This window comes from Eriocheir sinensis, chromosome 12 (genome assembly GCF_024679095.1).
Source record: "Eriocheir sinensis breed Jianghai 21 chromosome 12, ASM2467909v1, whole genome shotgun sequence".
NCBI lineage: Eukaryota > Metazoa > Arthropoda > Malacostraca > Decapoda > Varunidae > Eriocheir > Eriocheir sinensis.
The window spans coordinates 20386441-20411289 of record NC_066520.1 but is presented as its reverse complement, the minus strand read 5'-3'; the positions used below and the strand labels follow the sequence as shown (position 1 = coordinate 20411289).

The following is a 24849-nucleotide window of genomic DNA, read 5'->3' as shown; positions in this document are numbered from 1 at the left end:
CAGTTCAGCTTATTTTCTTGTATATGTGTTTCATATTTCCAAAATGCCTTTTTTCATCATCTGGCCACCTTTGGGGTTATATTGTGGATAGATGAACCCTTCTGACATTGATTATGTATAAATAGAGGCAGCCTTGGCTTGAAAATATGACTAATGGTAGTCACTGGAAATGATAACTGAGTGACTGCTGAGTACCCACCAGATGTACAGTATTTGCTTCAGCAGAAAATTTAAGCCTTTGAAACTTCTGTGCCCACATAATTTAAGATTCTTTCATCTCTTTTAGTATTTATCTACTTTCTAGATAATGTAAACAAGTTTTGATCTATAGTAATGCTGCTTGGCACAAGTTCCTTTGACATATAATCTGAATGATAATTCAGTCATTGCAATATTCACTGAGTACAGATAATCTTACATTGTCAACGTACGATATAAAACTGCAACACTATATTCAATGAGCTATGTAGTTCATACTACCACTAGTTTCATAGATTTCAGGTACCAAAACAAACTATGTTATGGAGTAAGGAAAGGCAAAATTACATAGATGTGGTGATATATAAACTGCAAAACACTGTCATCACCACTCCATTTCTTGCATAAGGATGATGGAGGGAAGAGTTTCATGAAACAAAGGACCTTCTGAGCAGAGGAAGAAATATTACCAATGAAATGTGCAGTTTTACAAACCCCCAGATAATTTCCAGCATTGCCACTTAGACTGAGCATTATATGAGCACAACGTTGTCATTGACACCATTTGATATCTTACACCTGAGTTATACATTGGCTATCAAGTTAGAGTGTTTGAACACTGGTTTGTTTACTTATCTATCTATGCCAGTGGTTCCCAACCTTTTTGGTGGCGACCCTAAATATCCCCAACAATACAGCCATGACCTAAGGCATATAATAAAATAAGGCAAATGAATGTTTAACTTTGAAATATTTCTAAATATCTCCATATAATTTTTTAATCCATAACCACAAACCATGAATATGAATCCCTCTGTAGTAATTAGTAGTTATTACTGTTTACTACTTTATGATAAAAACTGTTTTTTATTTGTTTGTCTGAGGGCCCCTCATGACCCTACTTACGATCCCCACAACCTTGCTTTAGGTTGTGACCTGAGGTTGAGAACCACTGATCTATGTATTTAAAATATACAAGTGCTGATAAAATTTTGGTATAAAAAGCTCCCTTCTGGCACCATGCAACAGGTACCAATTCTTTTTTTATCAGTTGTAAGGCATCTACATCCTCCTTGTTGGTTCCCTTGACCCTCTGCCTACTCTTCCATTTCTTGTTAACTTCTCAACCTTGTCTAAGAGTACATCACAGAGCATTTACTCTGCTGCTAAGATCAACATCAGCTGAGGTACTTTAAAAACTTATGAACACAAACTGCAGTAGCCAAGCATACATTCATCATTCTTTCTGATTTACTGAATATTGCAACTTGTTAGAAAGCTAAGATTTGTGGATCTCAGCAGTTTATAAGTGTTTGAAAATTCAAAATAGAAACAATTGACTTACGATATTTACCTATAAAAAAGGTTAGCAGTACTTGAATGGATTGTGATAATTACTCTGGAAATTAGTGCATATATCAAATTTGAATTTCCTCTGGATAACAGAAGAAATTTGCTAGTTCATGTGTAGATAAGGAAAGAATAAAAACTCAGAAAAATCAGTTTCATAAATTACAATAGTTGTGAAACTGAATGAGAAAAGTAATACTTGCAAAACAAAGGAGTGATGGGGTGCTCTTTAGAAGGGATGAGGAGATAAGGGAGGTATGGATGACACATTTTGAATCCATGATGATTGAAAGTATGGGAGGGAGAGCAAAAGTGATCAACATGGAAGTAAAAATCAAGGTAGGGCAGCCATATCCACAGGGAAGGTGGAGAGATGAGAGATACTGGATGCAATAAAGAAGTTAAAAGCAGGAAAAGCCCCTGGCACTGATGATATTACAGCAGAAACACTGAAATATGGAGGCATAGTTATGGAAAGGATGCTCTGGATATTTAACCTAGCATGGAAGTCAGGTGAGAGGCTAGAAGACTAGAGAAGACCTATCCTTGCGCTGCTGTAAACAAGAAAAGGGAGTGAGGATGACTGTTACAGCTATGTGAGAATAAGCATACTCATTGTGCCCAGAAAGGTGTATGGAAGGGTTTTACAGGAGATGACAACGAAAATAATTGAAAAAATATTTGTTGAATAGCAAGGAGGATTTAGGAATGGGAAGGAATGTACCAAACAGATTTTTGCAATGAAAATGATTGTTGAAAAGTACTTAGAGAAGGTTTAGAAGCAGTCTGCTACTTTAATGGACCTGGAGAAGACCTAGGACAAGGTTGGCAGGTTATTGGATGTTGTAAGGATTTGTAGGGATCAGGTCTTCTTACAAGGATATGAATGTCTCTGTATGTGTGAATGGGAAGCTGAGGGACAGTTGGTGTTAGTGTGGGTGTGAGATAGGGTTGTGTGATTGTCAACATGGCTATTCCATATTGAGTATAAGAGTAGAGAAAGATATATGAAACAGTATTATCCTCTCAGCTCTGTCATGTGCATCAGAAATAATGAATGCGGAATGTAGCACAGCAATCATGAATATGTGGAATGGAAATGAGCTATATGAGATGAATGTGGTGTGTCAGGATGGAATAGAGAAAGTGATGAAGAAGAATATGAGTTTAGGTGTGACAGCAAAGGGTGTGGATTACGGAGTGGTTGAATGTGTGAAGCATGGTGCTCTGGGACGGTGCTCTGGGATGGTCTGGACAGGATAAAAATTAATGTGAAGAGTGTATGACTGCAGGATTAAGGGGAGAGGGTGTCAGGGGGAGGCCACCACTGAAATGAGTCAATAGAGTGGATGCGTATTGGAGAGAAATTAGACAGGTGAGGAACTGAATGTGCTGTGAGTGCCGAAATATAGAGAATTGAGAAAATACCTTTTTTTAAAGTTTTAATTAACTGCTCTCCAATTGAGATAGGTTAAAATAGATTTTCTTATTATTCCTACATCTTTTATCATACCTTATAAAGTGCTCTTCTGTTGTTATGTATATCTCCTTACTAACCTTTAATCCTCTTGGAGAACTGTAGAAAAATATGAGATCAAAATAAATGTGGAAATAATGATAAACTGTATAAACCTAAGATGCTTTGGGTTACTCAGCCACCCATGGCCATGTGTATTTACCCATTTCATTGCTGTTTTCACAATTACTTTCATCTAGGCTCTTTCCTACAGTTTCCCAAGAGGTTTGAAGGGCAGTCAAATATATATATATATATATATATATATATATATATATATATATATATATATATATATATATATATATATATATATATATATATATATATATATATGACAACAGAACATTTGTAAAGTAGGAAACAGAATAGAGACATGATTATAAAACCAATCTTTACCAATTTTTGCATACACAGGGTGAAGGAAAGACTCAAGTAGTAAAAAAAGTAAGATACTGCTAGAAAGTACTATTAATGGTAGCCTACCATCGGTCAAAAGTTGTAGTGCTATTGCAACAGCCAGTACTGCTTTTTGGCCAGTGCTGTTCTCACTACTGCCAGTCTTAAAAAGTGCCACGTGCCCAGCTACATAATAACACAGATTTTTCAAATTCCACTGCCGTCATGTTGAAATTTCCCTCAGTACAATGTAATGCCAACATTTCTTAATCTAATTTATGTTTATACTTCACATGTTTAATCATTCAGGACAATATGTTTTGGTAAATTTGAAAACCAAAACACCCACTTGAATGAATGTCTACATTCACATATCCATAAACACAGCCCTCTAAAAGGCCTCCCCTATAAAAAAGGAAAAAGAAAAAAAAAAAAAAAAAGAAAAAGGAAATTTAGGTACTCTCTAAATACATCAAGATCTGCATAGAATCTTTAATTTCATGAGAATAAAAGAGCACTATACAAGCCTTTTCAAGGAAGCATTGTCATGAAGTAGTGGCTATTTCTCCTTCTTCTGAGAAGTAATTAGCACCAACCAATAATATCACCGTGTGAGGCTGCCTCACTCCTCACACTCTGCCCATGCCTCTTCAGCCTGCATGAAGTACTTGGCAGCAAGCTTTCCCTTCATGGCTTCTGTTGCTAGTTCTGCTGCATCACTATACAGCTCTCCTAAAATGGAAAAAAAAGTTAATAGTTAATAAAAACCCAACACATTAAGTTAGATGAGGAATATAACAAACTTCTTTCAGGCATATATTTTTAAGTATATAATTCTAAATAACCTTTCTATTTCATGCTAGCTATAATTTTTTAAGCATTTCTAGTCACCATATTGCTCCCATCAACCTTTAGACACTGATATCAATGCCTTGAATTATTTTCATAACTCATCTTTTCATTATATTCATGTGGCCATATATTCTAACTGCAGTCCACCAAGGTGGTTCTCACAACTGTAGATTTCACCATTGCAGTACCCCACAAAACATAAAAGTTTAAAACCTACCACAGAGCTGTCAATATGCAGTTTTCTGACTGGCAGGTGGGCATGCCATTTAATTTGCCTAGAATCTCTGCTCCATTATATTTCCCTTACCAGCTTTATTAGGATCCCTCTCTAAGGAATAACCACCGGTGAGGTACATTTGGGCTTGTCGTGCCACTAGTTGGTACTGCGGGTCATCCATGGTTCCATCAAAGTTCCCTTCTTCATCCTGTGTAGAGGTATTTATCACTTTGTCTAGCCAGTACACAGCCTTGCTCCAATTCTGAGACCTATGGGGAGAAGGGGTCAAAATGATCACTTGACATTTAACAACTTAGTAACAGAAAAAGTAATTAACTAAAAATAAATTGAGCTCCTGCTTTCACTCCTGTTGGTACATCTGAATTTGTGATCTTAGATTTGTATAAGGGGAAAACAGGCATGCTGGACTATCAGTAACTGGATCAATCAACTTTTACTGTACTTCAAGAAATAAAAAATCAATCATTCTATTATGCTTAATACACCTCAGTGACCACAGGCACCTTACAGTATTATAGAACATATAACATCACATGTGTACAAATATCTAAAAAAATAGGTAGACAGTTAACTTACCTGAATTTTTGGATAAATAAAAGTAAAATGAAAAATGAATCTCTCATGAATGTAAAAAGAAAGTTACCTTGAGCTGGGCAGTCCAATGCCTGTTTCAAAAGCCTTTGAGACATAAATCATGGCTGGTCGGTCCTTGGCTTCTGCTGCTGTCAACATGTAGTCAAACCCAATCTCCACGTCACATTTGTTGTCGTCCAACTATAAAAAAAGGACTATGTTGGTTTGCTGGTTTCATTTTCAATAATGAACTTATCTACCAGCATTGATAATGAGTTGTATTCAAAAGAGAGCTTGCCACCCTCGTCATTTAGGGGTTAAAATGCACTGGAATTCTAATGATTTTATTTCAATGGTTCTTCCTATTACAATTATAATATAAGATGAGGGTGGAAAAGCTAGGACTACACTATACCTGAATGTCTGATAGAGTGTCATGTGGAAGACCAAGGTGAAGCTGTGCCATGGTTTTAATGGCCTCCAAACAGTCACACTTCGCCGCCTGACTCAGGTGATACATGGCAGCTTCTTGATCAAACGATTCATTCTCTTCCACAAATCTATTCAGTTCATGATATTTGGCAAGGTCCAAATGTATCTGTAAAAGAAAGGCAATTAAAATGGTACAAAACTGGCAAGAGGAAGATCATCATTATCACAAAATACTCGCAAGCATACATTTAAGTTATAAGACACACCAGTATATGAAGAGAAAGCTAGTAGTCCCATAAATTTAGTATAAAGGTAATTCAATGGCACTGAGAAGCAGTGATACCAGCAGGCATCATTTTGAGGTCCAACTGTAGGCTCTTTTTCCCATTGCCACCCAGTACCCTGAGAGAATAGGGGTTTAGGGCTATAGGGAGATAGGTGGGTAAACCAGAACTTAAACTTTCTAAGCCAGCATGCATTTCAAGACTTACCTGCCCAAGGACTGAGCCTCCGGTTTTGCTCCTATTTTCTTCAAGTAGCTCCAACTGTTTGCGATGCTCAATCTCCCCAAGCACATGTGAGGGACGAGCCTTCCTTTGTACTAACTCTTTGAACTGCAATGCATAAACAGATACATGGCATCATTAAATTCTTCCAGCTTGATATGGAGGGACAAAAAAAAAAAAAAAAAAAAATAAAAATCTCACACAATGCAGTGCAGTGCGCAATGCCAAGTACAAGGGACAAACATGGGATGGGGACCCTGAGATCAACACATTAATCCTCCATCTACCTCTCATTGGATATGTGACCTAAGTGCAACAACAAACCTCAGATGAAGGGAACATAACTTAGAAATGGAAGAGGCAAATGACTGCAATTAAGATAAATAATACAATCTCTTCAGTTTTCATGTATGAGCTCCCAAGAAATTAATATTATATTTGTGTGGATTCTCCTGAAATAAATAAATAAACTGATTTAGATAAAGCAGGGAAGTGTTAAGCAGCTCAAAATAATCTTCCTTTTTTTAAAAATGTAAAGTTAATGGAACTGATCAAGTTATTTGACCTTTATAAATAATTTTTGTGAGGGTACGTAATGAAAAATAACATATATATATATATATATATATATATATATATATATATATATATATATATATATATATATATATATATATATATATATATATATATATATATATATATATATATATATATATATATATATATATATATATATATATATATATATATATATATATATATATATATATATATATATATATATATATATATATATATATATATATATATATATATATATATATATATATATATATATATATATATATATATATATATATATATATATATATATATATATATATATATATATATATATATATATATATTTCAGTAAACATCAAGCAACAGTCTCCACAACTACAGAGCATCCCTCCTTTACTCTACTTTTAAGGTTTCTTTGTATCTCATAAAACTAATAACACTGAGTCCGTGGATGCTCAAGTATAAGACGCTACTTGAAATCTTACCTGTAGGAAATCTTTTTCTCGTGTCTCTGTATCCGTTCCAGAGTCTGTCATAGAGTCCAGGCGAATCCTCGAATGGTAATCCTTGAGGTAATTCTGGTGGTAGCGTCTCTCTTGCTTGGCAGAATCCACTAGAGAGTCCTCACTTTCAGACATGAGCATGTCATCACTCTCCTAGAATGTGGAGTAATATGTAGAACCTAATTATTATATGTTATTGCTAATTTTACTATCATTACTATTATTATAACTACCACCATTAATATTATTCAATGGTTTGTTACTGAGAGGATGATCATCTTACAATAATGGACAGTCACAATACATTTATCATTCAGTTTGAACTTAAAAAGTACTTGACCTTACACTCCTTGCCCATTACTACTCTAAATATCTTATTTCACATACCCTATTCTCTGTCCATTGAATATATCTATGACTATACTAGAGGAACTGGAGTACAGGCAGCAATAACAGTAAAAAACTGGACAGTGGAATGCTTGACCTGTGCCTTACTTCTGTAATATCAATGAATATGTCATCTGCAGTAAGTTCAGTATGAAATACAAGTTCCTTTCTTACTTCTTAAATAGAAAATGTTTGTGTAACAAAACTGCAATGGTGTCAACTGTCACTTATGTATTTAGAAATATAATTACTCATTATTATAAGTTTCTGTGGTGTGTTTAAAATCGAGAAAAAACATGGCTACATCAAATGCAATGGGCCAAACATGAACTCGCACTTCTTTTCATTCTTGTATATGACAAATAATGAGAAGGACATAGTTACCAAGGAGTCCAAGGAGCTGATAGAAGTGAGCTTGACTCGAGGCCGCTCATCTCCTGAATGATATCCCGATGAAAGGGAGCGGAGACGAATGTATTCCTGAATGTGTTCCTTCTCCTCTGATGTAGGACTTTGTACTACTTCCTCAGTACCTCGAACTTTAGTCTGGTAAGCGTTCTGAAAAAATGCAAGAATGGAATTAAGTATTAAAGTGCAAATGCCCATCCATTTTATGGCATAATACAAAGGATGGAAGCTTAGGGAAAGAAATTCACTTTTGTTTTTTCCAACAATATGCTCTGAGCCTCTAGAATGATGTGATAAGCTTGCTCACGGTGAGAAATGAGGGTTATTCACAGCAAGTCAGAAGTGGCTGCTGGAATGGAGTATGTTACATTATTGAATAAAAATTACTTCCAAACTGCATCTCATTATTGATTATTATTGATACTTTTATTCTTTACAAACAAATTGGTTTCAGCAGCATGAAACTATAGCACTTTTTATTTTTTTTAGCACATACGCACGCACACACACACACACACACACACATAGAATCAAGGGAAACACTTACCTTGGCAATGGTAAATGTTTTGGTACTTTCAATCTCTGAGGGAGCCAGGTCAAAAGGAGTGAGGCAGAGGCTCTCACAGATAGAATTACAACGGTGAGAATGCAGAAAAAGGGCCATGCCACGGGTTCCCAGATTGCCATCCCCATAGTCATCTCCTGAAAGAATGAAAAATTACTTGTTTTTCTATAAGTAGAGGTAAATAAGAGTGGAGCTGCTTGATATGTACATTACGGTGCTCCTGGACATACTCAGGCTAGAGACACTAAGCTCTACATAATATTCCCTAGCATTTCAAACTTTATTGAAAACTTGCATTTGGTGATAGTGAGACTGTGGTTGTTGTTGTATGGTCATCTCACAAGAAGAAACACCTCAAGAGACTGGAAAGAATACAAAGAATAGGCACAAATGGAAGTCCTAACTGATGAAGAAACATCGAAAGATATGCAATTGATAAAGCTGGAAGAGAGAGAGAGAGGAGAGCTGATTACAGTATACAGACTTAAGAATAACTTACTTAGAGGAATCCGGTAAAAAAGACCTAATCCGTTAAATTAACTAGAAAAGACCTCTTCTACTGACCGTGACTGGTGTGGATTTGAGGGTCTGTGTACAGGTCCCCGACACCTTGAATATCCACTACTATCAGCTCATGGCCTGACCTGCGGAAAATTGGTAAAAATCATGACTATTACATACCTGCCACATGAGGATAAGGATTTCTTATTGATTTTTTTTTACACTTAACAAAAATATTTACTCTACATAAATTGTTAATGTCAATTGAATACCTTAAAACAGTTGCTCATTGATGCACAATTATACAAATGCATTCTTAACAAAATTAATATTAAAATCATATCAAGTTGCTTTAATATGATCTAGCACTCCTTAAATAACAAAACTGATTGCGTGGGCAGCTTTACCCTCTCTTGCCTATTTATTCAATGTGTGGTAATTAACATCATTGACATTACCACTGCAGTTAAAAATACATCACAATGAATCATGGTATATTTTCTTGATATGGCATTAGTAAGTTACCTCTCAAATGTGAAGTGGGAGAATGCCTGAGGGGTCATGCGAATAGCTTCTGAGCGTACAAATCCAGAGTTTGAGTTGTACTTGACATACTGGCCCTCAATGAAATGCTCAAGATGAAAGAGGGGGCTTCCTTCCCTGTCGATCATTTCAATGATGGCCATCTGAAATATGTCCACCTGCAAGAAAAGAAAATATACATTACATTATTGTGTGTGTGTGTGTGTGTGTGTGTGTGTGTGTGTGTGAAGACCAAACATAGGTCAAATACATTTGCACAATATTTCTCTTGTAAAAAGAGAAGTTTTATACCTTTTTTGGTGGATTATGCCTGTTGTACTCTTCTCCCCACAGCTTGGCATCCATCTGCAAAGAAAAGGTGAATTTAGCAATGAATGCATTCTATATTTATATTATTTCCGTCGTACTTGTGTGTGAAGACTAGTGATAATCAAATATGTTTGAAAAATTGTGTTCAAAGGTAGAAATTAATAAATAATGGTTTGTAAGGATTAGCAAAAGTAAGATCCCTTTCTTGTTCATGTGAGGAATGGAGTTTGATGATTATCATCATTATAATCATCATGATATAGCCAGTTTTCTAGTACTAACCTGGAGCCTGACATCATCAAAGTATGTTTCCCTGGGTGTGCTGGTGTCCATGTAGCGTTTGGCCACATAGTTGTGGGCACGCACCCAGTCATCTTTTGAGAAGTTACTCAGCTTCTTCCTGTTGAATAAGAATATCTAAAATACACAACCTTTAAGAGGGATAAAAATGGTGCTAATGGCACAGTATGGGACAGAGGTAGCAATGTTTTTTCATGTTGGTATGTGTTGGATAAGTTGGCATGATGTGCTCTTTGTTGCCCTTTGCATTGTTCTCTGATGACAACAAAAAAAGTCATATTCATATTGTTATTTCATTCAGGGGTGTGAACATATGCACATGAAGTCTTCATATCCTCTGTACATGAGAAGCATTTTCCTCCTGTGCAAATCCTTTTCAGTAACATGATGGTAGAACATGGAAAGAAATCTTACTAACATGCGGAAGCACTCCCTCATGGCACCATGGTTAAAGGGCTGCTTCTCCATTTTGATGACAACCTCATCCTGCGTCCAGGCTTGCCGCATGGCATTGTAGCGGTGACGCCTTGCCCGCTCCGCCTTGTACATGTCCAGATGGAACTTCTCCCACGGGTCTTGCATAGAAAGAGCCTAAACAAAGAAACATTAATATTTACCCCCTAACTACTTACTGATTTGTTACATATGATACATTTGATTTGATGTTACGTTTGATGATTTGCTTTAAAGTAGGTCATGATGAAACAAATTTCCATGTGCCAATCATACTGAATTATTTAAATCCATTATGAAAATCATGGAAACCAACATATACAAACTGGAAAAAAATTATATATGCTACAAGTGTTCATCAAATATACATATTCTGAAGACGCAGTACAGAGGAGATAATTGTATGGGATGAAACCAGCAAAACCTCTTGATATTTTTACCTTGCGAACTGCATTTTTCCAAGCCATTTTTGCCACAAATTTCCTGCTTATAGGTTCTTCCCTCCTCCTCTTGAGGCCTAATCGAAATGCTGTAGAGAAGGACTGGCTTGAACTTTCCCCAGGTAAAGACTGGCAATCATCATCACTAAAAAAGAAAAGAAACATTATACAAATATACATATCCCATGTTTAAGCAGAATCTCCAAATGTGGGCAAAAGCTAAACAAAAATGTTTCAACAGAGATAAACATTTTTTACATTGGGCTTATAGTGTCGGTGGCCTTTCATGATGGGGCCTGTTGGTTGGTCCCAGGCCATTATTAGAGCAGACAAGTATTTTATAGTGGCATCATTCTTGATTGGCTCACGTTGCTCCTGTGCCCCATTTGATTCTCTTGAGAGTTTTGTTATAATCCAGGTTGATAGGTAATCATCAGGAGAGAAAGTGGGTTGCCTTCAGCCACTTGGCAATGACTGAATATAATTGTATGCTTGTGGCATTGAACAGTGAAGCAGCCTGGACAAAGCAGTTGTACTATCCAAAACATAAATGAATTCAAAACTAATTCTGACTGATTGAGGCTCAAGAGATGAGTATGATTAAATTCATGCATATCACAACTAGGTAAATATAAACACACTATTGAAGAACATCTTCACGAAGAAGCATTCTCAAATGCATTGACTTCCATTTATGTTTATCAAACTGTCTTTCCCTCCAATTCCTAATTTCAAGCTGAGAATCTGATTACTTTGTATTTGCACTTTTGCATTTTAAAAAATGCATTTTCACCTGTGAGGATTATGCAATGAGGTGTGATAACTTACTAAGAGGAAATAGTAAAACTTGCTGTTGACTTTTCTTCATTGAAAAAAAAAAAAAAAAAAAAAAAAAAAAATCCTTTTTACTATTTTCTTATGTTTACTTGCCTTCTCAGGTTACCAAATGCTGACTAAGCAACTTTTGCCAAGTCATTGCTATTAGGAACAGGCCATAAAAGAACGATGGACTGGTTAGGGTAAAGGAAGGAGTAGCAATGTACAAAGTCCCTACTTATAGTATTTAAACATATTTTACTCTACTATGTAAATGTTAAACTGAATGATTTTCAAAATCATTGAGTAAAATAGATCATATGTATAATCATTCTCCTCATTCATGGTGATAGCAAAAGTAGATGTGAGAATAAGTAATGTTATTTTAAGATAGTACCTTTCAGCTTACAACATTTATTACCAGTATTAACTCAAGAACATTTGGTTAAGTGATGAAAATGTAGTGTAGTCAACATTAATTTCAGTGCAGAAAAGAGACAGTGTCATGCACTTGATTGATAAGGTGGCTACCATTTTTCCAATCTATACTTAGTATACTAATGCATGCGAATGAGACATGACCAGTTAAGGGTAGTGAGTCACAATCTAAAATGCCTGATTTTTGTGAGGCTTATAAGAGCTATCAGTGGTTAGTCCTCTGTCTATGCATACATTAATAGATTATACTAGCAACTACCACTTCAGCAAATGAACGACAAAGATGTTCCATAACCTTCCCATCAATACTATTAGCATTACTTAAATAATCAACGCAGTTAAAAAGAACAAGCCTCTAGCTACAAGGTACAGGATATTCCCCACCTTAATCACTACTCACCTCTCTTCTAATCTTCTCCTGAGGTCTTCCAACTCTAGTGGTCGGATGTCTATGTCATCCGACGACTCACTTACAGTGCGATCCCCCAACACCATGGTGATGATGTTACAGTAACTGCCTCACACCACCAAACTGCACCAAGCAAGGGAAATCAGACAGAGAAAAGAATAGATGCTATGCATAAAGAGGTCTGCTATATTTACATTTTGCATACTACAATAAATTTCCCTAGTTTTTATGAGAATGTCAAATGAAGCTTATGTAATTCTACTACTGCACCTCTTATCCCATTGTAGCAGTAAATCATACATGACAGGCAATCTTAATATATTTTACATATACAGTTAAGAAAATTATCACAGCCAAGTAAGCAGAGATGTCATGCTGTACATGAAAACTATATACAGAAGTAATAAGAGCCTAACCAGACATGGACAATTTTATAAACTTATGAGCTAATTAATATCATTCATATCAGAGACTTGATTTGCATATAGCTACATATCATTGTGCATGAGTTCATCTTTATCAAGCTCCAACATTTTCTTGGTTAGCATTTCTGGGGCTGACAGGCATCAGATATTTGACAGGCATATAAGCAAAAGTTGTGATGAATAGGGAAGAGGTGATGTGCATGAAAGGAATAAGGTGTCAGTGATGCCATGAGTGTTGGCATCTTCACACAAACAAACAAACTATACGTATATGTCAACTGATCTTTTTGTGACCCATTGATCCTCAAATGCTAGCATATGACATGTGGAGTGCTGCCTCAGCCTATTCTATTTGTTAAATTGTAGTTGTTACTAATTTCAACAAAGTGTGGATTCATCAAAGGAAGATGTAGCTATCTATGGAGGAATGGTTGTTTTGTAAGGAAAATCAGCAGGATGTGATAATGGTGGGAATGAAGGAGCCAGAAGGAGAAGAGCAGAAGAATCACAGTTGGAAATAGTAAGGTAGCAGGAGAAGCTTCTGAATAGTGGAATGAGAAATGATCTTGTGATGAGACTAAGGAGGGAAGGGGATGAGGAAGGCAAAAATGAAGAGGAAGGACAGAAGGGAAAGAGGGAGGGTGTGGGGAAAAATAGGATAACATAGAGAATTGGGGAAGGAAAGTGGGGGGAAGGTAAGGAGGGGGGGGGGGTGAACTTCAGTAGAAACATGGAGAAAAGCAAAAGTTGGGAATGACAAAGAAAAGAATGAGGGTGGGACAGGAACCTCACTGAGAAGCTGGGCTGGAAATTTGCAATGTTGGAGACAGTCTCAGCAGGAGTAACGGGGTGTACAGACTTCCTTAAGAGGATTGGGAGGACAGGCTTTCATAAGAGGATTGGGAGGAGGGGAAGAGGGGGAAACTCGAGAAATTTCAGGGGTGGGAGTGGAATTAATAGCAAGCTGCTGATCCCTTGGAGGGATTGAAATGAAAAGGATAGCTGTGTGGAGGCTTGTCCGGGGGGACCATCAGGGGTGGAGGTGGTGAGTGAATGAAGCAACACTCTCCCTAGAACATACTACCACCTGTTGGTTAGTTAGTTCAGATTCTTTCATTTTGTGACTCTTGGATCAGTGAACAATACCATTTTTCTTTCCTTTATTGCTGCTTCCTTATTTTGTTCTGTTTCTTCCATTTGAGTTTTTTTTAGTTTACTTGAACATACTGAGGGCTAATCTGTTGTGCAAGTACAGAATAACCTTAATATGATCATGACAACTGGGTCAAAATTGGCATTATTGTGTCAATAACTCATTTCCTATTAAACAACTACTCTTCTGATGTCATATTTATTCTCTACTAACCTTCAAACCTCTGGAAAACCTTAGTAACCTTGATCTTTATTATCTACTAACCTTAGGAAAGTGTAGAGATCTCTTGGAAGAAATAAACACCAAAACTTGTAAGGGGCAATAAAATAAATACCCTCTTGTCCTGCTGGTCACCTTCTATATTTCTCCAGGCTGGTTAACGCATTATCTATCCCTGCTAATTTCTTACTACCGGTTATCAAGTGGCGAGGTACATCCTTCAGGAGCTTGCCAGCTTGTCACATCCGGAATTGCGTGTTAACAATACCACTTGACAGCACAGTTAGCACGGTCCTCTGCAGTAATATGATGGTGTGTGCTGGCCCAGGGTGTTGCTAGGGTGAATTAGGGTGAAGCAGCAAGGAGCGTGAGGCACCCCGGGGGGACAACACCGGGACAACACCCTGGGCAGGACATTTGACACATAGCCACACGCCTCCCACGGCACATTGGCAGCATGGTTACCTTTGCGTGCTGGCTCCTCACGCCCACCGTAAGCTCAGGATACGCATTTGAGAAGGAGCGTACGTGACTACCGGTCCCCGTGGCGACAGAAATAAATGCAGGACCGCCTCTTCACCGCCGCCCCGCCGCTGCTCACGACACAACACAAACTCGTCTGCTGCTGCCACTTCCTATTTTTCTGCGTTCCACCCTCGTCCGGAAGGTTGCTTAAGGCTCTCGACTACCAAACACTCCAATATATTCATCCCCAGAGAGTTTTTACGTCATAATCATCAGTAAGACGGAAATTGACACCATGGTTCCATCTGTATATTCATGGGGTGTGTTGGTAATTAATAAGGTGGAGATATGAGGCAGTACCCGTGACCCACTTTAAGGTTTTGGTAAAGTTTCGGAGGCTGTAAAGTTCTCCACTGTCAATACCGTTGCCAGATGTCACCAAGGAAGTCCCCCCATGAAGTCTCCCCCGTGTCAGTATCTTCGGCCCTTTAAATGGCCCCCTCCTTGGGTTCACATAAATGACCGATCGCCTACACCACACCTCCACATGATACTGTATGATGGCATGATCTTGACCTGTGATTGAACTTGTCTTGAGGTACAATATTAAAAGGCGAAGCGGGCCTAAAGATATCCCAGACAGACCCACCCATTTTCAAGGCCGTTTGCTTCCTCTCATAGAAGTGTCCCATTATACGCTACTTGGGCGCTTGCTTGGGGCTCTTGATCCCTCCATAATAACTCAATGTTGTTATTAATAAGTGGGATGATACGTGAAGGCATGCAGGTGCACATGGGTAGGCATATATGAACTGGGGATGAAATGCAGCCTAATCTTGGTTTGTAGGCTGTGAAGATAAAGTGATAACGTAGTTGTCGCCAAGGGTAAGGAGTAGAGGTGGTTGTCATCAAGGGTGTTTCACTTTAACAAGCTGAAAGTTAAGTAAATGATTTAAGCTGGGGGTAAATTCACTCCCTGGTTGCATAGATGCTTCGGAGATAACTGATGATTAGTTACACAAAACGTCATATGTGGTGAGAGGTGTAATGACTCAAACAAACACACAAACAATGAAACAAACTCAAGCTTTTGAAAACTATGCAGCACATGCTGATGAGAACAAGGTCAAAGTATATTTAAACAAACAAAACTATACAAGTACGTACTGGTAGATACACGTGTGGCTCTTGAATTATACCTCGTCACGTGCATTTGGTTATTAATATACGCTTGTAGTAGTTGTAGTAGTAGTACGTAGTAGTAGTAGTAGTAGTAATAGTGATGGTAGTAGTAGTAGTAGTAGTAGTAGTGTATAGCATGTGCATGGTTGGAATCTATACATGCAGTTACTTTTATGTACCAATTATATATCCTTTGGCTTACTCAAGGAGACATATATCATTATAATCTTGTTGGGTTCACTGCGTCCCTCATCTTTTTACTTCCTACTGGCGGGTTTTAAGATTGTGATCATTATGAATGCACTTTTACTGAATGGTGAAGGACTTTTTGCTGTGATGTCGCGTGTTCAATGTTTCCCTTCCATCTTTGGCTGACTTATTGATGCTATCTGATATCCGTTACAGCGTTACAACACACACACACACACACACACACACACACACACACACTCTCTCTCTCTCTCTCTCTCTCTCTCTCTCTCTCTCTCTCTCTCTCTCTCAACATCCAAAGACAACCCGCAAGTATAACCAAAGCAATGTGTTTCTTTGTATGCCAATGACAACGTGTCAGCTATAAACAGTAAATGTCCCTTGATATCAACCATGATTCACCTTATGCTATGATAACAATCCTAATAAAAATGCTTGCAATAATGAAGTGATTAATAAAACTCCATGAAGACTGTGTGAAGGATGGTGACGTCTTAGATATTGTCTGCGTGGGGGCTGTGAAGGCTGGGGCGAGGTGGACTGGGGAAAGTGCAGTCTGCTCATGCTGTTTCCAGGGATGCAGGGGCGGCGTGGAGCTACTAAGAGGAAATGTCCTTAGGGGTGCTTGTTGACTGGCATGCGGAAGCTGAGGCATAAAGGGACTCGTATGCAGGAAGATTTGCAAAAAGTTATCCTCGATCAACTGCAAGGCACAGTTATATCGTAGGGTACCTGTTATGGTGATCAATCAATGTCATTTGGATAGAGCGACTTCAGTTGTTTGGTATATTACAATTCGGGGCGTTTTGACGCTGGGTACACTCAGAGATAAGGAAATCCTCTTCCAATCCCTACGTGACCCTATTATTTTATCACTTGCTCCGCCGCCACGTGCAGCCACAGCGTATGCTTCCAACTTTACGTTACTGATTTATGAACAAGAGTAGGAAAAAGTGAGTAGGAAAGTGAAAGTACAGACAGAAGTGAAGTAGGCTGTTGCGTCGCAAGTTACGAAGCACGTACTGCCGGAGGGTCAAAGTCTTGACGTCAGAAGTTGTAAGGTGTACCTTTCCGCGCAGGGATGTCTTAGAGATGTGGTAAAGGTGAGGGTGGCTTCTAATCTTAGCTTTGTATAAAGGGAGCGGGTATGCACCTAACATGTTAACAACCCCCACGGCGGCGATCATGTTCAGGTAGTTGTGTTGTTCAGCATAACCGCCTTTATCTGTGAGTAAACAAAGGAAATGACATTTCTTGACTTAATCAAAGATAGCTGATAGAAGTGTTTGGCAAGGAGGAAGATATTTCCCCCACCCCCCCACCCACCCCCCAACAACAGTGGCTTACACGAGGCTTCTCAAGGTTGTAGAAAAAAACAATTCGTTTCTTTATAACTCGAATGCTGTTAGTGGTTTACTGTAAGAAAGTTTTAGAGGAAAAAAATAGACCTATGTAAAGCACAGTGCAAGACGTGCATGTTGGGATAGGACCAGTCTTATTTTTCTTATATTTAAGATAAAGGGATTGTAAGTGAATCCTAACTCTACTACAACTTATCTATATTGGACCTGTTGGGGAAAGTTTTCAAAGAGCAACAAAAAACTTATTACGTTCCACTGGTCGTAGAGCGAGGCCCAGACGGCCCCACAGGCCACAGCTGTGTGTAAACCAGTCACCACTCAGCCCCCGCCCTGCCGCTGTTGTCAGGGGATGATAAACATCGTTTTTTCTCTTCCTGAATCCCATGGCCAAATTTCTATCGCTTGGGCAGCAAAGTGAGCAGGGGTTGAGAACAACGAACATTCACTGACACTGAGTCTACTTAGTGACACATTATCTGTAATCTAAAATTATATTATAGGGCGGGGAGTCTGGCGCGCTGGGGTCTGAGGTCTAGTCATAACTAACATTCTTTTCAGGAGGGTTCCACGTCAGCTGACTCAAAGCTGCTGTTTCAGTGTGATGGTGCGCAGTGTCTGTTTTTCCCTGCAAGGCCTGCACGTGCCTCACGAACCTTGCTTTATCCACAAGGTCAAATTCGACACGTGTATAAACGGAAGCACACAACCCACTTGACAGGTGACAACTTTGATTGCGCGAACACTATAACCTATAAGCATTGGCAGGATGCACACAATATTGGAAAATTGTTTTTAAACAAACAAATAAATAATTATTGTTCCATTAGTCTTTGCAGCAGTACTTCTACTACCACTACCACAACCACCATCACCACTACTCTTACTCCTCCTCCTCCTCCTCCTACTACTACTACTATAATACTGCTGGTGCTACTGCTGTTGCTGCTGGTGCTACTACTACTACGATGATGATGATGATAATAATAATAATAATAATAATAATAATAATAATAATATATATATATATATATATATATATATATATATATATATATATATATATATATATATATATATATATATATATATATATATATATATATATATTGTTTGAGTGAACAATGCTGAAGGGGGCTCACTGCCTTTTAAACATCCTACTACGTCGCCTCGGGACTGATAATACACCCACGCTTGCTATCAAGGTGACCGCTGCGGCTTGGTGGCAGTGGTACCAAACTTCCTGTGCGCTTCACCGCCTTCCAACATTACTCCGCTGGTTTCGATTCCCAGACATTCTTGCTTGGCTTCTTTTGGTCTAAATGAAGCAAACATATCTGTGAGTTTGGGCGTTGTTGTCGGCACCGCCATTTGTAGCGTCTGATGCTTACCGGAGTAAAAACGGCGGATAATTGCACCGCGATGCTGATACAACAGGTACGCTACGGCAACATCGATATTCTGGTGCCAAGACGGGAGGGTGCGGGTGCTGGCATCTATCGGCCACATCTTCGCGCAAAATTTGAACCTGATATCTTTGGACGCAAGACATCGGAGGAAATTGAAGAAAAAATAGACCGTATATGGGAAACCAAATCTGCAGAAAACAACCGTCTGTACAACGCATCCAAGTTTCGTCTGGCTGGGTGCGAGGCGTTGCAAGGAACCCTGTTGTTGCATTTTGGCCTTACTTGCTACAAGGACATGTGCGGCACCAACTTGTCTGAAAGTTCCTCAAGTCTGCAAGCCAAGGGTGCAAAAGACTTCTCGAATAAACAAGCATACATGTCAGACGCCGTGGGTATGTGGCACGTGTGTTGCTCGCATACATGTTAGTATATTCCTTTCCTCTTCTAACATCTTCTTTCACCAGGAAGTCAACTTTCATGCTACGGAAATTGATCTCCGACAGGGGTTGGCCTTCTTCCTGTCACCTGTGATGGCTGCCTGGTAGTGACGCGTCGGGCAATGTGGACCGGTGAGTACCCTGGGGCACTTGACAGGCCCGGGGGTCACCCAGAGCCAAGTCGCATATTTTTGCCGGACGGGTCGCTGAAACCTGACCATGCTGCCAGAAATATAGAAGAAGCCGTAGCGCAGGAGGTGAGTGTAGATATAGGCTGCTCTGATATAGTGCTCTTAAGAGTATGGGATTGCTTGCCTTAATGTGGATGGTATGCTGAGTCATATAGTTACTGTTTTAAGCTATAGCTACTTGTATCAGTATGAAGTAATCTTTATATGTATACATTTACTATGCATCTTCCGGGGAGCACCAGCAGTAATAAATGAAAAATAAGGAAATTATCGTAATATATGTAAGCGTGAGTGTGATGGTTGTGCTGTAGAGGTAGATTTGGGTGGCGTGCGACGCATGTAGCAGTGGCACAGGTGTGTGGAGGACATTCAGTGATTTTTACAGGTGTGGGAGTCGGCGAGCCAGGAGGCCGTGGATGAACTAGGCATCGGCAAAGGCGACATTGGGGATGTAATGTTCCTGGGCGTGACTCAGAACCTTGAGGCAGGGGGCAGACCGACCCTCGAGTTCTTTGCCAGGTGTGGGCACGTGCGTATATTGCTTGTAGCTAAGGCACGCGCGGGCAAGCACGCACACACACACACACACACACACACACACACACACACACACACACACACACACACACACACAGTTGCGAAATACGTTGCCAAATAAGGCGTTGAATGGGAGGTCAGTGAACGGCTGGAATACCTGTCAGGTTCTAATTGGAGGCCTTTCTAATGCTGGTGGTGAATGCAGGCTGGGTGTGAGCGGTGAGCGGGTGGCAACCGTGTACGAGCTGGGCATGCAGGCCGAGGCGGAGGAGAGCAGCTCCGTACACTTGTTACCACCCCCAACTCTGGCACATCTGTCCCGCCTCTTGCAACCCTACACACTTACAGGTGACAGCTGCCCATTCATCTCTTCTGGTTTGTTACTCTCTTCTTACATGACTCGAATCATGTAGAAATTTCGCTATATTACATTGTGAAAAAAAAAAACTTGGTATCGTATACGTTTGCATAGAGAGGCAGATAGATAGAGAAAGACGGAGACATAACTTGATATCCATATTATTCTTTTCCAGGAGGCTCCGAGAAACCCGTGGAGCACAGTGCTGGGCCAGTGGATGAAGACGTCCACTTTAAAGAGGCTCGCTGGCTCCTGCAGGAGGCTACTCCTGCCCTGCGGGCTTCTCTAATCCTGGCCCTCAAGAATAACCTCTTGTCTTCTTCCCCCTGACGAGATAGTGCAAATAAATGATAAGTCACGCATCTCAAATCATACTCATGTATGTACTTCATCAACATCGACTCCTCCTGTTCCATCTTTGTATTGAATTTGACAAAAGTAATAAATAAATAAATAAATAAATAAATAAATGATCACCGACACGCTGCACAGATTGACATCCTCTGTAAATGTACATACAAAGAAAATAATACACGTACTATTCAATGTAATGTACTGTACCATGTACTTGTCGGGTCACCAACAACGTCCGGAGTCAAGCTTCAATGTAGCAATGTAGTATCAAACAGATCTAAGCAACATACATGGGACGGATAATCACTGTACAGTACATGCATGGCGAGCTTTGGGTGTAGCAAATAAGGGAAGGTACGGTAGGTGACTTACGCCGATAAATGATAACCAGACAAAAACTTTCCCTCGTTTGACCTCACTGCTAATGACTCCTATCTTAGAATATCCGTGGACCTGAGTGCCTGCGGTAAACAGGCGGGCAGGCAGCCAGCGGTCCACCCTAACCCTACGAGGGAAGCAAACAGGTGCTATAAATAGTGAAGGTAGGCTTGGTTTTAATGTGTGTGTGTGTGTGTGTGTGTGTGAGAGAGAGAGAGAGAGAGAGAGAGAGAGAGAGAGAGAGAGAGAGAGAGAGAGAGAGAGAGAGAGAGAGAGAGAGAGAGAGAGAGAGAGAGAGAGAGAGAGAGAGAGAGAGAGAGAGAGAGAGAGAGAGAGAGAGAGAGAGAGAGAGAGAGAGAGAGAGAGAGAGAGAGAGAGAGAGAGAGAGATTCAAACCACACAGGCCCTTTGGTCAAGAATTTTAGCTGCAGTCTATCCTAAACATACGTGAAACTACATCAAACAACCGTCGCAGCGTTGCATTTCTGTTTTAGTAAATATCAAAGTGGAGCAAGTGGCGGTTAAGTTTGTTTAACCGAGCCAATCGTGGTGCACTGAACACAGAAGGTGGGAGCCGCAGACTGTTGTGGGAGTTTATTCCATTCTCGATTAAACAACGTTGGTGGAAAAAGTTTGGTGCAATCTGAACTTATTAGCTCATACTTAACCTTAAGCTTTGTCTCACGTCTTAAACAGATTTTCTTTGGGTAAGCGCTTAGTGAAAGTAAATGTTTACTTTGATCGAGCAGCGATATGCCTTGGAGAGAATAGGGACAGGGGGAGGGATGGAAGTAGGAGGTGAAGTCACTGAGATAACTTGGAAGGCAGAGGAGCAGGAGGGTGGCAGGAGGGAGGGGGAGGCTGTGATTTTACTAAAACCAGGCGAAGGAAGGAGCGATGTCCCATTCCTGTGTAGGCGCAGTCATGACACCGGCCCTTGTGTGCGTGGCTCTGTGCCTGTCTTTGCTCACGGTCCCTGGCCCCCTCCACGCTGCTCCTGCCATACCCGACCCTGCCGCCGCTAATCTGCTGTGGGCATGGCAGCAGGGGCCTTCAGCCACTGACGACGGTGCTCTTCAGGGTGAGTGTTGGTGAGGAGGACTGAAACACTTTAAGGATTCACGAGGTGTGTAAAACTCGTATGGAGGAATTAAACGCGAAATTAGAAGCGGATAGCAGTGAGTGATACACTTTAGTTTGTAGATGTGTAAATGATTGAGTTGCTTCTGTAGGGGTTGTATATCTCTTCTGAATAATAACAACAAAGAAAAAAACGCTTGTGACGTAGTATGGCTTCCCACCTTCCCTATCTCCATCCCCCGCCGACAGTTTGGGAGCCGCTGGTAGAAGGCATTCACGGTGAAGACTCCCAAGTAACAGAAAGCCACGAAAAGACGAGACTAAGGCTACCCCGACCCTGAAGCTGTTGGTGGTGGCGGTGGTGTTTATCTGTTTATCTATCTATCTATCTATCTGTCTGTCTACCTGTCTATATATCTGTCTATCTATCCATCTATCTATAGACATATAATCTGTGCCCGTAATCAAGTATCGCTAACCTTCTAGAACGGGAGAACGAGGTGCGGAAGGTAGGGGTGCCAAAGGGGCGTGAGGTTCAGTGACCCCTCCATCCATGGCACACGGAAACGAAGAAACCGCTGTAAAACCATTTTGCACACAATATAAATGGCCGTGGCTATTCTGTAATTTGTCGGCCATTGTTTTTTCTTTTACCAACCAAAATATTAGTAGGTATTCGTTCTCCCTACGCATAAGACTCTGGGTACATCGACACTATTCATACATGCTCCCGTGGTACATCCTATTTTCATCGAAAGGTTTTTGTTTTAACACTTCTTTTGTTGTGCTATTACTGTCCATAATTCTTTTTTTTATTTGATATATATTTTCATACCGACTACGTTTTATTGATTTTCTTCAGTGATTGAACATCGTGAAAGGCAGAAGTGTCAAGTGTTGCTCTGATGTGCGTCTGGAAATATTGCTACTTTGCTAAAAAATAACTTGTAATACTAAAGATCATACTATTTACCCAGTTACTGATTTCACATTTATAATAATTTCTGCAGGCATAGTTTTAGTTTGGCCTACAGTAAGTCTCTTTAACTAAATAAGATGAAAAAAAAGCCTGCCATGCACAGCTCCAGCACTAATCCCACACCTTGGCCGTGACAGCAGGCGGGGTCAGCGGGGCGGCGGCGGCCAGGGAGGCGCCGGGCGAGGACTACACCGTCAGCATGAGTTACGGCTTCCCGCTCTACACCTTCTACATTCCCTTCAAGGGGACGCAGTGACCCCCTGCTCTGGTCAACACGCCGAGAAGCCACACACGAGGGCGCTGGCATGCTATGTAGTGACAGCACAGAATAAAAGTGTTCTTCATCCATTGATTTCTAGTTTATTTAGAGTAAGATGCAGGGGCGAAACTACAGGGGGCATATGCCCCCATTAATGAACTGTGCCCCCCCAAATGCCCCCCCAATCAAGATGGGACTGCTCATAGGCGTACGAACCAAGCCCAGAGGTGGACTGGGATGGGCTGTAACCAGGCTTACCCTCCTAAAATTTGGGCAACAGCCTGTTTTTTTATTACTATAACTAGATCAGGAATTCCCAGTATGGGAACCAAGGTCCAAGGAGCGTTAACTTTGAAAGTGGCAGGCCCAGACAGGGTTGATATACTCATATTTTTGTATTTAAAAGTGTCTTATGTTTTATTTATGTATTTAATTTATTTTGGTTTTATATTATTAATCTATTTATTTATTTATTTATTTATTTTATTTTCATTGATTTTGCCATGCTACGGTGGTTAAGAACACTTCACACATGTCACAGAGTTATAAAGTATTATCGCTGTAGGTCTGTGACTGTGACACGTGTTACTGGAATTCGTCTTTCCGTCAACAAACAGATAGAACCATAGATATAATATAAAAGCGATAATATGAAAATAAAATAAAAAACTATAATATAAGAATATAATATAAATTTTCATAATATATCTATGGACAGAATCGCCTCGTGTTCATGAAAAAAGTCCATCCTTATTTATAGTCTTCTTAAATAAGAGTCACCCCCATAAAAATCAAATATAAGATATTTATTTTTATCATATCATTGTTCATTGATTAATAAATAATAAAGAATAGGTTAAAAATTGTGGTTCATTTACGTGATACCGAAAATAAATGATAAATTTGAGTTTTGTACTCAGTATTGTGTATAAGTTTGAAATAGTTACCATTCAATAGGCAGTAGCATTGATAGAAAATGGGAATAATCAGCTGTGTGGTGATGGTGGTGACCGTGGTGCACGTGTACTGTATGGTGGGTGATGCTTTGCTACTCCGGGATTGGGAGTGATTTCACGGGCGTCATCTTCTGTCCCAACTCCCAAGGGCACCTGCTTCTCGATGGGCGGCTCCGTCCGTACGTAGTAGTGTTAA

At 39.7% G+C, this 24849-nt stretch overlaps 3 protein-coding genes across 6 annotated transcripts; 2 read left to right on the top strand and 1 right to left on the bottom strand.

Moving 5' to 3' along the window:
* Positions 1-3941: 3941 nt before the first annotated feature.
* Positions 3942-15132, bottom strand: LOC126997584 (eukaryotic elongation factor 2 kinase-like). Of its 3 annotated transcripts, none has more exons than XM_050858753.1 (16): positions 14966-15132; positions 12695-12826; positions 11041-11185; positions 10566-10738; positions 10130-10247; positions 9830-9883; positions 9521-9696; positions 9059-9138; positions 8477-8631; positions 7906-8079; positions 7117-7287; positions 6050-6172; positions 5542-5724; positions 5197-5327; positions 4623-4801; positions 3942-4195 (listed from the first exon to the last, which is right to left on the bottom strand). In XM_050858753.1, exons 2-16 carry the CDS (start codon positions 12787-12789, stop codon positions 4086-4088), a joined length of 2067 nt encoding a protein of 688 aa, XP_050714710.1. In that variant the 5' UTR covers positions 12790-12826; positions 14966-15132; the 3' UTR covers positions 3942-4085. The 3 variants fall into 3 exon arrangements, with proteins under 3 accessions (XP_050714710.1, XP_050714711.1, XP_050714712.1); XM_050858754.1 differs by lacking the exon at positions 14966-15132 and adding an exon at positions 14546-14921; XM_050858755.1 differs by lacking the exon at positions 12695-12826 and having other exon boundaries at positions 14966-15120.
* Positions 15133-18912: 3780 nt separating this feature from the next.
* On the top strand, positions 18913-21121 carry LOC126997756 (uridine diphosphate glucose pyrophosphatase NUDT22-like). The gene is made up of 5 exons (XM_050858993.1): positions 18913-19516; positions 19628-19818; positions 20138-20271; positions 20495-20637; positions 20823-21121. Exons 1-5 carry the CDS (start codon positions 19099-19101, stop codon positions 20975-20977), a joined length of 1041 nt encoding a protein of 346 aa, XP_050714950.1. The 5' UTR covers positions 18913-19098; the 3' UTR covers positions 20978-21121.
* Positions 21122-21917: 796 nt separating this feature from the next.
* LOC126997755 (uncharacterized) lies at positions 21918-23788 on the top strand. Of its 2 annotated transcripts, none has more exons than XM_050858991.1 (2): positions 21918-22460; positions 23576-23788. In XM_050858991.1, the coding sequence occupies exons 1-2, from the start codon at positions 22277-22279 to the stop codon at positions 23692-23694; spliced, it is 303 nt and encodes a 100-aa protein (XP_050714948.1). In that variant the 5' UTR covers positions 21918-22276; the 3' UTR covers positions 23695-23788. The 2 variants fall into 2 exon arrangements, with proteins under 2 accessions (XP_050714948.1, XP_050714949.1); XM_050858992.1 differs by having other exon boundaries at positions 22111-22460; positions 23579-23788.
* The last annotated feature ends 1061 nt before the right edge of the window (positions 23789-24849 follow it).

Coding starts and splice junctions, on each gene's coding strand:
- LOC126997756 (XM_050858993.1), top strand. CDS start 19,099: ATGCTTACCGGAGTAAAAACGGCGGATAATTGCACCGCGATGCTGATA. Junction 19,819..20,137: donor AAGAAGCCGTAGCGCAGGAG/GTGAGTGTAGAT, acceptor TGATTTTTACAG/GTGTGGGAGTCGGCGAGCCA. Junction 20,272..20,494: donor ACCCTCGAGTTCTTTGCCAG/GTGTGGGCACGT, acceptor TGGTGAATGCAG/GCTGGGTGTGAGCGGTGAGC.
- LOC126997755 (XM_050858991.1), top strand. CDS start 22,277: ATGTCCCATTCCTGTGTAGGCGCAGTCATGACACCGGCCCTTGTGTGC. Junction 22,461..23,575: donor TGACGACGGTGCTCTTCAGG/GTGAGTGTTGGT, acceptor TGGCCGTGACAG/CAGGCGGGGTCAGCGGGGCG.
- LOC126997584 (XM_050858753.1), bottom strand. CDS start 12,789: ATGGTGTTGGGGGATCGCACTGTAAGTGAGTCGTCGGATGACATAGAC. Junction 9,697..9,829: donor GGCATAATCCACCAAAAAAG/GTATAAAACTTC, acceptor CTTTTCTTGCAG/GTGGACATATTTCAGATGGC. Junction 4,196..4,622: donor GAGGGATCCTAATAAAGCTG/GTAAGGGAAATA, acceptor TTTCCATTTTAG/GAGAGCTGTATAGTGATGCA.